Raw genomic sequence first — 13,868 nt, 5'->3', positions numbered from 1 at the left:
CCTAGCTCCTTACAGTTGTAATGAGTTGACTTTTGTTCTTGGCTTGTCCCTTGCACTCTGGGGTCTTTAGGAAGCCTGCCAGCACCCTCTCAGATTTCTGGAGGGTGGGCCAAGGTTAGACATCAGAGTTCACCCTTCAGTTTATTATTCTGATTCTTAGGGAAGAACAAAGATGGAGAGAGCAGGTGTTAGAATTTTGGCTATGAGGGGGCTGGGAATATGGCCTAGTGGCAAGAGTGCTTGACTCATATATATGAAGCCATGGGTTCAATTCCTCAGCACCACATATATGCAATCTAATTTTTTTTTTTTTGCCAGTCCTGGGGCTTGGACTCAGGACCTGAGCACTGTCCCTGGCTTCTTTTTGCTCAAGGCTAGTACGCTGCCACTTAAGCCACAGCACCATTTCTGGCCGTTTTATCTATATGTGGTGTTGGGGAATTGAACCCAGGGCTTCATGTATATGAGGCAAGCAATCTTGCCACTAGGCCATATCCCCAGTCCCTCAGCACCACGTATATAGAAAACGACCAGAAGTAGCGCTGTGGCTCAAGTGGTAGAGTGCTAGCCTTGAACAGAAAGAAGCCAGGGACAGTGCTCAGGTCCTGAGTCCAAGCCTCAGGACTGGCAAAAAAAAAAAAAAAATGGCTATGAGAGATGAATAAGGAACATTAAGTTGGCTCCAACAAGTTGAGTCAATTTGGAAACTCCCAGTCTTCTAGGATAAAAAGTATAATCTTATTTAGAAATTCCTGGCATGATCACAGATGGGAGATTGATTCTTTTCACAAAAACCCATTAATGAAAAAGTACATAATCCAAAGTCGATCCAGTAGTAACATCCAACAAATTCTTATTTCATTAACTTTCAAAAGATGAAAGATAACCACTCAAGACAATCAATTCACATTATTTTTCATTGGATGCTAGAAAAATAATGGATATAACTCCAACCATGGTGGCAGCTCACTGAGAGGGTGATCTCTATTGGTTCCAGCTGATTGGGTTAGTCATGAGGTAAGGTTCCATGAGAAGCAGATACAAGGAGAATCCACGGTGTATCACATGGCTCCTCACAATCAGAGAGAAATTCATCATGGTTTTTCTTTTCCAGGCTCATGCCAAAATCTGGCATCTCTACAACACTATCTATCGACCCACACAGGGAGGGCAAGTATCCATTGCCCTCAGTTCCCACTGGATCAGTCCACGAAGAATGACAGAGCATAACATCCAAGAATGCCAAAAATCTCTTGACTTTGTACTAGGCTGGTTTGCCAAACCCTTATTCATTGATGGTGACTATCCTGAGAGCATGAAGCATAACCTTTCATCTCTTCTGCCCAGTTTTACTGAATCAGAGAAAAAGTTCATCAAAGGGACAGCTGACTTTTTTGCTCTTTCCTTTGGACCGACCTTGAGTTTTCAACTTGTAGATCCTTACATGAAATTTCACCAGTTAGAATCTCCCAGCCTGAGGCAACTCTTGTCCTGGATTGACCTTGAATATAATCATCCTTCCATCTTCATTGTGGAAAATGGCTGGTTTGTCTCCGGGAACACCAGAAGAGATGATGCCAAATACATGTATTACCTCAAGAAGTTTATAATGGAAACCTTAAAAGGTAGGCTTTCTGGTAAAATTTTCATTCCCTGTCAAGATCCACAAGCTTTAAGATTCTCTGCTGTGAGTTTGTAGATTTTAATCATAATCTTTTGGTAATGGCAAGGTTTCATTTATGTAACACTTTTCTCATTTGGAGACTTGAAGTATTAAATTAATTTTTAAAACTCCTTATAAATAAGAAACAGAGTTAATGTTTGAAATGATTTGACTTACAGAGATACTGATCTGGATTTCCTCTTAAGTGTAATATAAATCTCAAGATAACTAGCTTTCCATGTAAGGTTTTTGAGTTACTGTTTTGTACAAATAAAATACTTTCTGCAGGAAAAGGAGCACTCATGTTATCTGGAGAAAACAGTAAGATAGTAGCTCATCCTTTGTAAGATTTTGTCCAGTTGTTGTATCAAGCATAATGCTAGTTTCCTAGGACAGAAAGCAGAACCAAACATCTTCCCAGCCCCCTAGAGCCCTCATGGGGAATAAGAAGCTATCCCATCTCAGGAATCCATATGTAAACACATTTATTTGTAGCTATTTAGATTTGGTGTGAGTCTTTTCTACATCAGCAAAACCTCTGGTTTAGCAAACAAGAAGCCTTTCACTTGAGTGGGGGTGGGGTGGGGGGAGGGAAGGAGGTACTGAGGCTTGAACTCAGGGCTTAGGCCCCTTAGCTTTTTTGCTCAAAGCTAGCACTCTACCACTGGAGCCACAGCCCCACTTCTGACTTATGCTGGTTATTTGAGCCTTTTCTGCCTCAGATGGTGTCAAGCCTCCATCTTCAGATCTCAGCCTCCTTAGTAGCTAGGATTACAGGGGTGAGTCACCGACTCATTTCTTTAAGCAATGAAGAGCCTCAAATGCTTTTGAATTCTAAGGCAAGTAAGTACCTAGCTAGGTGTCACTCTGCTTTGCTTTCTCTTCCCTCCGCAGCCATCAAGCTGGATGGCGTCAACATCACCGGGTACACAGCGTGGTCCCTGATGGACGGTTTTGAGTGGCATAGGGGCTATAGCATCCGACGTGGCCTCTTCTATGTCGACTTCTTAAGCCAGGAAAAGAAGTTGCTGCCCAAGTCTTCAGCCTTCTTTTACCAAAAGCTGATAGAGAACAATGGCTTCCCTCTTTTACCTGAAAATCAACCCCTAGAAGGGACATTTCCCTGTGACTTTGCTTGGGGAGTTGTTGACAACTACATTCAAGTAAGTCAGCCGCCAAAACCCATCAGCAGTCTCACCAAGCCCTGTCACTAGTAAGTAGCGTTTCCTTCCTAGGCTCTTGTCATGGCGCAGCTTCCGGTTTCTGAGCCCAACCTGGCTCCTCAATGATCTTACCATTTGGAATGCTGTGCCATTCTCTCCAACAATCTTCCAACTTTCATCTCACACTTTCAATTAGTTCCAAAGGGAAGGGAATGAAATACATGAATAATTAAAATCTGATAAAATAGTAAAAAGACAAAACTCTTTTGAGGGTTGTAGATTTTGATGCTTATTAAATCCATCTGGTTTTTCTTTATTTGGCAGTACTTGGGGATGTGAATTCAGGGCTTTGCGCTTGCTCTGTAGGTACTTTACCACTTGCGCTACACCTCCAATGTTTTTGTTCTGGTTATTTTTGAGATACAGTCTCATTTTTGAGATTGGGTCTTACTTTTTTTTTTTTTAATCCCTTCAGCCTGGATCTGGATACTCCTATTTCTACTTTCTTGTATGAGGGATGACAGGCATGGGCCATCACATCTACCTTTTACTTTTGAGATGGGACCTCCCCAACTTTCCTCCACCCCTAGGCTGAACCATGTTCCTCCTAGTCTCCACCTCCCAGGTAGGATGACAGGCACACTCCTCACATAAAGCAGACTAGATTTTACTAAAGAAGATATAACACCAAACTTCACAGTATCCAAGATCTCAGTAGATCTTCTAAGCTCGAGGGGGAACATAACTGTGGCGCCTCCCCTCTATACTTATAGAACTATCACAAGGAAGCAAACCCTATAAAAAAATAAAAAGGGAGAAAACAAACTCTTGTTCCCATAATTCATTGGTAGGAATGTCTTTTGTAGCTATTATTGAAATGGTGTGGAAGTGCTTCAAAGTGATCAGGTAGTATTTATTGAAAAAATGTATCTACACACATATATGCAGATATATATCTACACACATATCTATACTCTATCTATCTATCTATCTATCTATCTATCTATCTATCTATCTATCTATCTATCTATCTATCTACCTATCTACCTACCTATCTATCTACACACATACACATTTCAACCCCAAAGTTTAACGGAACTTATTTTCTAGGGCTTGATAAATACTTCAGTAAGCACTTACTGGATACCTAAGTGTGTTCAAAACCCTGTTTGTCACTTGGTTAAGGGGAGCACAAGAAGGAGATACAGAGATGAGTGACTCTTACTTTCAAAGGAACTAAGGAACCTGTGGTGGGTAAAGGTTGAGTATGCAAATTATGTGAGCAAGAGCTGGGGAACTTGGTGATAGGTGAGCAGGGTGGTGGAGTCAGGATGCTGATGAAGTGTGTCTGTGTGTGAAAACAGTAACCCAAAGTTCAGTGTACACAGTTAAACAGTGAGAGAAAGCATGCTAGATTCTTCTGACCCATTCAGTGGTCCTATAAATCCCTGGAGGAAAGACATTCTTGTTGAAATGGATTGAGATTTTTTTTTTTGTAAATATCAAACTGGAATCTTATCAATACAGAAATAAGTCAATATCACTTTTCTTTTGGTTTAGATTATTCTTATGGCTCATTTAGACCATGCCAGTCATATTATTTTACTTATATTTATTTTATCATTAGACAATTATCTTTAAATAGTTGTACAAAGGGATTTCAATTCAACATGTCAGTTTATGAATACAATGAATTTTGATCAGTGTCACCCCTCCATTGTCATAAAATTATTTTTAGAGTTATTCACAGACTTTAATAAAGGCAATTTAGAGGTATAGTGATTTATGCCTGTAACCCTAACTACTCAGTAGGCTTAGATGCAAATATTTCTATCTGAAGTCAACTCAGGCAAACAAATCCATGATATTCTTATCTCTAATTAACCAGTGAAAAAGCTGAAAGTGGGGATGTGGCTCAAGTGGGAGAGCACCAGCCTTGAGTAGGAGGTGGGTAGAGGGGCCAGGTAAGCCCAAGAGGCTCAGAGTTCAAGCCCCAATACTAGTACAAAAGCAAGCAAACAAAAGTTCTGAGGTAAGTATATGTTTTCAATGGTGTCTTAAAGTCCTAAGCAGTGGTTTTTAAAGCACAGAATTTTATCTTTCCCTCCTGGCTGGTGTCACAAAATCTTGAGAGATGCATTTTACTTGAAGAACTTTAAAAATATTATCTCATGAACCCTACAACCTGTCAGAAGAGTGACATTGGGCCCATTTAACATGGACTGTTCTTTTACTTGGTTGTAATTTCCCAGCTCTCAGTTTATTTCCCCATAACCACTAATGCTTGTAGTTAATGGAAACATAGACTGTGTTACATCCAGGAACATAGAGCTTCTTTGACATGGGTCCCTGTGAGGAGAATATTTCTTCCATAGCCTACTAAATGCATGCTTTATATCCACTTTTTTTCCTCAAAGGTCCAGTTTTATTATTTCATTTTTAAGGAAAAACTAAGTCAACAAACTAATAGAAGTGACATGAAATTTTGCCTAAAACTCATTTCTAAATGTCCTGAATTTTATGAAACTGTTTCTTTCCACCTAGAAATTATACCATGGACTCATGTTTATTTTCAGATGAAATGAATAAAACATGTTTTGGAATGACTTTGGTTGAAAAATGATGAATTTAGTCAACTTAGAGCTCTATAAAAATAATCCCAAAAGACAAAATTCCTCCAAGCTCTGAACATTTTTACTTGAAAAGGCAGGGGGTGCCATGCCTCATACCTGTAATCCCAGATGCTCAGAAAGTGGAGATCAGGAGGATAATGGTTTGAGGCCAGTTTGGGCAGAAAAAAATGTTCAGGTGCCATTAAAATGAATAAAAAGCCAAGCATACTGGCATATGCTTGTTATCCAACCTCAGCAGAAGTGCAAATAGGATTACAGTCCAGCTGGTCAGAGCCATCAGTTTGGAACCCCATTGGAAATACAACTAGAGTAAAAAGAGTTTTGGGCATCACCTGAGTGGTTGAGTTAAACCTCAGTATCACAGAGAGAAGGAAGAGAGGAGAGGGAGAAGGAGAAGGAGGGGACATGCAAATATTTTCTCCTAGGAAGTTGAGGAAGCATGATTTGTGGGTGTATCACAGTGGAAAAAAATTTCTGACAGCATTCCCATAACATTTTGGGGAAATGCATGTGTGGGTGAGCTACAAGGGAAAACTCTCCAGAAAAGCAATTTCCCTCTGACATACTATTTTTTATTACTTTCCTTTATAAACACAACACAAATTCCTCCAGAGAACAGGCAGTACTTTTACAACAGGCCTGTAAAATTCAACAATGTCACCCCTAGAGTTTCAACCCCCAGACTGATCTGAGCCCCGCTTTTATAGGAGAGGCTGATCAAGGCACCTGTTCTGAGTTCTGTTTCCCAGAGCTGGTTTAGGTTGAAGGTCACACAGATGGGTTATCAACTGTGTGTAAGCTGTGGATGGAGGAATTTTTTATGTTGCTTTTACAATCTGCCCACTTTTATTGAAGGCCTCTCTTTCTTTTGGAGGCTTACATATTTTATGATTGAGAGCCATGATTGCCAATATTACAGAAAAAGAATTCAGAAAATAAAATCACTAAAATTACACTGAAGAAAATCACTCTCTGGGTAGACAATGTTTTTCTTTAATTTACATTTTCTCTCAGATTTTCTACTTGACCCTATGGCCAATGAAAGACAATAGCTGTGCTTATTTAATACTTAGAGCAAATCTCAATACAAGGGATTATTTCAAGAAACACAATTCAATAATATCATTGACTTTTCTGACTTAAACTTACTCAACTTTTCTATTTATTTGATTATCTTTATTAGTTGCACCAGGATTTTCAATTCCACATGTCAGTTTATGAGTACAATTCATCGTGATCAATATTACCACTTCCATCATTCTCCTCCATTTCTCCCAACCCCTACCTATCCTCTCTACCCTTGAAACAAACTCCTTCCTTCCTTCCTTCCTTCCCTCCTTCCTTCCTTCCTTCCTTCCTTCCTTCCTTCCTTCCTTCCTTCCTTCCTTCCTTCCTTCCTTCCTTCCTTCCTCATTCTTTCTTTCTTTCTTTCTTTCTTTCTTTCTTTCTTTCTTTCTTTCTTTCTTTCTTTTTACCTTCTCTTTCTCTCTCTCCTTCTCTCTCTCCTTCTTTCTTTCTCTCTCATTATTTCTTTCTTTCCTGTTTGGTCTTTAGTTGAATTTTTTTTACTTGCAGAAAAATGTAAATTCAGCCTCCACTTGTTAGGCAGGCTCTGTATACTTGAGCTACCATCCCTCTAACCCTGTTAGTTGGTTTTTAAGAAAATTTGCTTTTCTTTGAGAGAGATGGAAGAAAATGATGAAAATGATGTTGATTAAGATGCATTGTATTCATAACTTTAAATATTGAATTGAAACCCCTTCGTACTATTAACAATAACACAAAAGTGAATAAAGTAAACTAAAACAACAACAAAAACCCAAATAGCCTCATGCTATTACTGGCCTCTTACATTAAAGAAAATCATCCAAGCTGGTTGTAGTGGGGTATGTCCTTAATCCCAGAACTCAAAAGGCTGAGGTAGGAATATCATGAATCCCAGGCAGGCCTAGGTTACACAGTGAGACTTTAACTCTAAAAAACCAAACAACAACAATAAAAAACACATAAATAAAAAGACCCACAAGTCCTCTGATTGCATAGTGTAGTCTCTGCACTAAAATTATTGGTGTTTTTCATCTGAATTTGGCAAATGGAGGTTTTTAAAAACAGAAGTATAACAGTTTAGGAGTTAGAATTTCAGGTAATGGAAAATACTGCATGTCCATGTATGAAAATGGAACAATAAAGCCGTTTGAAATTGGTTTGAAGTGGGAGAAAAATGAAGGAGCGGGTAACAATGTTCAACAAGAAATGTACTCATTACTTTACTTACATAACTGTAACCCTTCTGTACATAATCTTTACAACAAAATAAAAGTAAATTAAGAAAAAAGAAATTGGTTTGGAAAGAGAGAGAAAGGGAATGAAGGAGAGTGAAGGGGGGTAAGTCTGGTCAAGGTATATTGAATGCATATATACACATGTCAAAATGAAACGCTTTTGTACAACTAATTGATGCTAATAAAAATATGGGAGAAGGGGCTGGGGATATAGCCTAGTGGCAAGAGTGCCTGCCTCGGATACACGAGGCCCTAGGTTCGATTCCCCAGCACCACATATACAGAAAACGGCCAGAAGCGGCGCTGTGGCTCAAGTGGCAGAGTGCTAGCCTTGAGCGGGAAGAAGCCAGGGACAGTGCTCAGGCCCTGAGTCCAAGGCCCAGGACTGGCCAAAAAAAAAAAAAAAAAAAAAAAAAGGGAGAAGCTGGATGCTGGTGGCTCACACCTGTAATCTTAGCTACTCAGGAGGCTGAGAGCTGAGGATCGTCATTCAAAGCCAGCCCAGGTAGGAAAGTTCATGAGACTCTTACCTCCAACTAGCCACCAGAAAACCAGAAGTGGCACTGTACCTCCAAAAGGGACAGCTCCTAGGCCCTAAGTCCAAGTTCAAGCCCCATGACACCATATATATATATATGTATATATGTGTGTGTGTATATGTGTGCATATATATATATATATACATCCTTATATTTATATATATGGAGACAGAGAAGTTATGGGTGATACAAATATGCATTTAAAAATATTTACTTATTTATTGCCAAAGGGGTATACAGAGGGGTTACAGTTTTATACATAAAGCAATGAGTACATTTCTTATCCAACTTGTTACCTCATCCCTCATTTTTCTCCCGCCTCCTCCTCCCCCTTTCCCTCTCCCCACCATGAGTTGTACAGTTGGTTTACACCAAATGGTTTTGTAAGTATTGCTTTTGTAATCATCTGTCCTTTTTATCCGTTGTCTCTAGATTTTGATATTCCTTTCCCCTTCCCTAGTTCTAATACACACACACACACACATATATATAGTATACAGTTTACTCAAATGAGATACAGTGGTAGTGGGGATACAGCCATAGGAAGGGAATACAAGAGAAACAAAGAAAAGGTACAGTTTCACATGGCATGTTGAAAATAATTACAACAATGATATAACACTTGTTTCCATAACATGGAGTTCATTTCACTTAGCATCATCTTATGTGTTCATAAGGGCATAGCTATTGGGCTCTTGTGATTTTCTGCTATGACTATCCTAGAGATGTACTAATTATTCCCTATGAGGGAAACCACAGAGTCCATGTTTCTTTGGGTCTGGCTCACTTCACTTAGTATAACTTTTTCCAAGTCCTTCCATTTCCTTACGAATGTGGGAATTTCATTCTTTCTGATAGAGGCATAGAATTCCATTGTGTATAATGTACCACATTTTCCTGATCCACTCATCCACTGAGGGGCATCTGGGTTGGTTCCACAAATATGCATTTTTTTCTTCCTTTTTTTGATGCTGGTACTAGGGCTTGAACTTGAGTTCCTTAGCTTTATTACTTAAGACTGGCACTCAACTACTTGAGATACACCTCTACTTCTGGCTTTTTGATGATTAATTGGAGATAAAAGCTCTCATGTACTTGTCTTCCTGGATGGCTTCAAACCTTGATCTTCAGATTTCAGCCTCTTGAGTAGCTAGGATTATAGGAGTGAGCCACAGGCACTTGGCCAAATATGCATAAGATATATAGGGCTGGGGATATGGCCTAGTGGCAAGAGCGCTTGCCTCGTATACATGAGGCCCTGGGTTCAATTCCCCAGCACCACATATACAGAAAATGACCAGAAGTGGTGCTGTGGCTCAAGCGGCAGAGTGCTAGCCTTGAGCAAAAAGAAGCCAGGGACAGTGCTCAGGCCCTGAGTCCAAGGCCCAGGACTGGCCAAAAAAAAAAAAAAAAAAAGACTGAAACATAAGATATATATATAGCAGCTACAGTTTCTGGAAAATGGTTTGAATTCTGAGTTTGAAAGGAGCCTGCTGTTGCTTATCTTGCTCACTAGTTTTGTTGACATCATTGCGCTGGATTTACAAGGCAGTCCAGGTGATGCTAACATTTATGGATTCCTTGTAGGTAGATACTACTCTCTCTCAGTTTTCCGACCAAAACGTTTACTTGTGGGATGTCCATCATACCAAGAGACTTATCAAAGTGGATGGAGTTGTGGCCAAGAGGAGAAAGTCCTATTGTGTTGATTTCGCTGCCATCCGGCCCCAGGTGGCCTTACTGAAGGAAATGCATGTTACCCATTTTCACTTCGCCTTGGACTGGGCCCTGATCCTGCCTCTGGGGAATCGGTCCCAAGTGAACCACTCCATCCTGCACTACTATCGCTGTGTGGTCAGCGAGTTGGTCCATGCCAACATCACACCGGTGGTGGCTCTGTGGCAACCTACATCCCCACACCAAGGCTTGCCTAGTGCCCTGGCTAAACATGGCGCCTGGGAGAACCCACACACCGCCCTGGTGTTTGCAGAGTATGCGGGCCTGTGCTTCAAAGAGCTGGGCCACCATGTCAAGTTCTGGATCACGATGAAGGAACCCAACACAAGGAACATGACATACCGAGCCGGCCATCACCTTCTGAAGGCACATGCGCTGGCTTGGCGAGTGTATGATGAAAAATTCAGGCACACTCAGAAAGGCAAAATATCCATTGCCTTGCAGGCCGATTGGATAGAACCTGCCTGTCCTTTCTCCCCGAAAGACCAAGAAGTGGCAGAGAGAGTTTTGGAATTTGACATTGGCTGGCTGGCAGAGCCCATTTTTGGTTCTGGAGATTATCCACATGTGATGAGGGATTGGTTGAACCAAAGAAATAATATTCTTCTACCTTATTTCACTGAAGAAGAAAAGCAACTAATCCAGGGTTCCTTTGACTTTTTAGCTGTAACCCATTATACCACTATCCTTGTAGACTGGGAAAAAGAAGATCCAATAAAATACAACAATTACCTAGAAGTGCAAGAAATGACGGACATCACGTGGCTCAACTCGCCCAGTCAGGTGGCAGTAGTCCCCTGGGGCCTGCGCAAGGTGCTGAAATGGCTCAAGTTCAAGTACGGAGACCTCCCCATGTTCATCATGGCCAATGGCGTCGATGACGATCCCCTTGTGGATGAGCAGGACAAGCTGAGGGTATATTACCTACTGAATTACATAAATGAAGCCCTGAAAGGTAAGAAGCCTCGGAAGCTGCAATTTCTTGGGTCTGGTATCTGATAGAAAAATTCCAGCAGAAACCACAGTCCTGACCACTCTGCAGCTGTTCAAGGGAGAACTAATGTTTCCCTCACAGAAGAGCAAGAGCATAGGAACCTGGTGCTGATGGCTAACAACCTGGAATTCTAGCTACTCAAGAGGCTGAGATCTGAGAGTTGCAGTTCAGAGACAGCCCAGGCAGATACATAGGAAGGGAGACTCTTGTCTCCAATTAACTTGCCAATGTGAGAGATGTGGTTCAAGTAGTAGAGCATTAGCTTTGAACCAAAAAAAGCTAAGCAAGCGCACCAAAACACTGTATCTGATAGATAGAAAGACAGACAGAGGACAGAGAGAGAGAGAGAGACAGACAGACAGACAGATAAGAGTGTAGGGAAAAGTGAAAGACCAGCAATCTCTAACACCTTCTTTGGACCTATTAAAGCTTAGTTATCTCACAACCTCACATCTTAGCCCCACGGTCATGTTTACTGCAAGATGTACATAAAAATTCAAAGCAAGTGCAGAGTAGTAAAGGCCACCTACTAATGTAGCTTCACACCTTGCTATTTGCCTATTGGTCCTTACATAAAAGAACTTTTCTGATGAAATCTAATTGAGCCTTAATAAATGACATTGAGATCTCTCCTGATTCTACTGAAGCTATGCCAGAGGAATGTGTTGTGTGTGAAATAATTTTAATAACACCTTTTTCTCTTTCTTTTTTCAGCCTACATATTGGATGGTATCAATCTTTGTGGATACTTTGCTTATTCATTCAGTGATCGCTCCGCTCCAAACTTTGGCTTCTATCATTATCTGGCAAATCAGTTTGAGCCCAAACCATCTATGAAACATTACAGGAAACTAATTGACAACAATGGTTTCCTGGGCTCCAAAAGAATGGGAAAGTTTTGTCCAGAAGAATACACAGAGTGTGCTGAATGTGGCTTTTTTCATACCCGGAAGTCATTATTAGCTTTCCTTGCTTTTCTGTTTCTTGCTTTTATTGTTTCTCTTTCTCTTATTTTTCACTATAACAAGAAAGGAAGGAGAAGTTACAAATAACAAGAACATTTTCCTAGCCATTTGTTTGGAAATAATTATGCACACATCAGCTGTCAGCTGTTTGCACTGCTCAGTGTTAGAACACTAAATTTCATATAGCTGGATTCTAGAAAATGCATTTGTAGCGCATGCCAGAGGTTTAAATGGGTGTAGGGACTGTAGAATATCCAGTAAGGTGAATAGTGTCTGGCTTCATTCCTTATGCAAACTGTGGACAGAAATTCAAAGGACAAAATTAGGAATAATTTTTTTAATCTGTGGCCATTTTTCAATTTCATGTTTTTCTTAAAGTAATAATTACAAATTTTAGAATAAAAAGTTGAGTCCCAAGTAACAGCCTCTCAGTTGCCATGATGAAACCTAGCGACAATGGCTCTAGATAACCCATGAGCAAGATCGTAGACCATCTATAGGAGACATGACAAGGGTCCCTAGGCAGAAACTTTTTTTGTTTTATTTTTAATTGTTATTGTGTTTTCTGTGTGTACCAATACTGGGGCTTGAACTCAGGGCTTGGGTGCTGTCTTTTCACTGTTTTGCTCAAGGCTGGTACTCTAACAGTTAAGCTCCTCTATCAAGCTTTTGGAGATAAGACTCTTCTGCCCTTTCCTGTCTGGGGTGGCCTTGAACTTTGATTCTCAGATCTCAGCCTCCTGAGTAGCTGGGATTACTACTAACACTCAGTGACTTTTCTTAAAAGCAGTATTTCCATCAAAGGTTAATTTATAGATCTGGTTAATGAGATACTTAAGAGAGCTAGCTATGACAATTTATACTTTATGTGAATTTTTTTTTTTTTTTTTTTGGCCAGTCCTGGGCCTTGGACTCAGGGCCTGAGCACTGTCCCTGGCTTCTTCCCGCTCAAGGCTAGCACTCTGCCACTTGAGCCACAGCGCCGCTTCTGGCCGTTTTCTGTATATGTGGTGCTGGGGAATCGAACCTAGGGCCTCGTGTATCCGAGGCAGGCACTCTTGCCACTAGGCTATATCCCCAGCCCTTTATGTGAATTTTTTGAGCCCAGGCCCTTGAGGACTTTTTGTTACTGGTCTCTTATTGAGAGTCTCTGTAACGAGACTTTAGATAAATGTGTGCAAAAATGAGATGAATTATGGGATTCTGGTCTTTTTAGAAAGCAGAAAGCAATTGTGAAATGTACAGGGGTTCTAGGTGAAATGAAGAAAATGTGCTTTTTATGAGCAACATGATTAATCCGATCATATATCCTTTTATTTTTGAACAGACCTTGAAATGAATGAAATAGCTTGAGTGGACAAGATGAAAAAATAAAAGGCTCATTCTGTGAAGAATGCTTCAACTCTGTTCTTCAGAATGTGCTAGCAATTCTTTGAATTCATAATTTTCTAACTTCCTAAGAGGTTCCAAAACAATCAGGTCTGGTAACAAGGGAAGGGTGTTTTTTTTTTTTTTTTATCTTGGAGATTCAATATATGTGTCTTTTATGTTCATGGAAGTAGCTTTGAGTTAGCTTTGCTTTGAAATTTTTCACAGAAACAAGCTACTGATTTCTACAGAAAAGGGCTAATTAGATCTTCTCCTTTGCTGCCCTTTGAACATGTCTTGATGATGATCAGGAATTCTCCCCATTACACTGGAGTTGTTATATACACAAGTCTATATCACATCAGGCAAGATAAAGCAGAGGCATTACTAACCTTGCTGACACTGGTCCCTAGGTTATAATAGAACATTGCACTGTAATATATATATATATATCTATATACATATATATAATCTATATATAATCTCCAGGGGTGGTACCATTTTTTCCACAAAAGATTATTTTA

General features: G+C 40.2%; 1 protein-coding gene across 1 annotated transcript in view; it reads left to right on the top strand.

Annotated features, from left to right (window-relative positions):
- Kl (klotho) overlaps positions 1-12,260 on the top strand; it is a 38,173-nt gene extending 25,913 nt beyond the window's left edge. Inside the window, exons 2-5 of the mRNA XM_048341527.1 lie at positions 1,115-1,625; positions 2,558-2,826; positions 9,868-10,972; positions 11,726-12,260. Coding sequence (XP_048197484.1) covers positions 1,115-1,625; positions 2,558-2,826; positions 9,868-10,972; positions 11,726-12,063 — 2,223 coding nt within the window. The 3' untranslated portion in view covers positions 12,064-12,260. The remainder of the gene's footprint in view (positions 1-1,114; positions 1,626-2,557; positions 2,827-9,867; positions 10,973-11,725) is intronic.
- The last annotated feature ends 1,608 nt before the right edge of the window (positions 12,261-13,868 follow it).

This window comes from Perognathus longimembris, chromosome 3 (assembly GCF_023159225.1).
Source record: "Perognathus longimembris pacificus isolate PPM17 chromosome 3, ASM2315922v1, whole genome shotgun sequence".
Taxonomy (NCBI): domain Eukaryota; kingdom Metazoa; phylum Chordata; class Mammalia; order Rodentia; family Heteromyidae; genus Perognathus; species Perognathus longimembris.
This window is presented reverse-complemented; position numbering and strand designations above follow the sequence as displayed.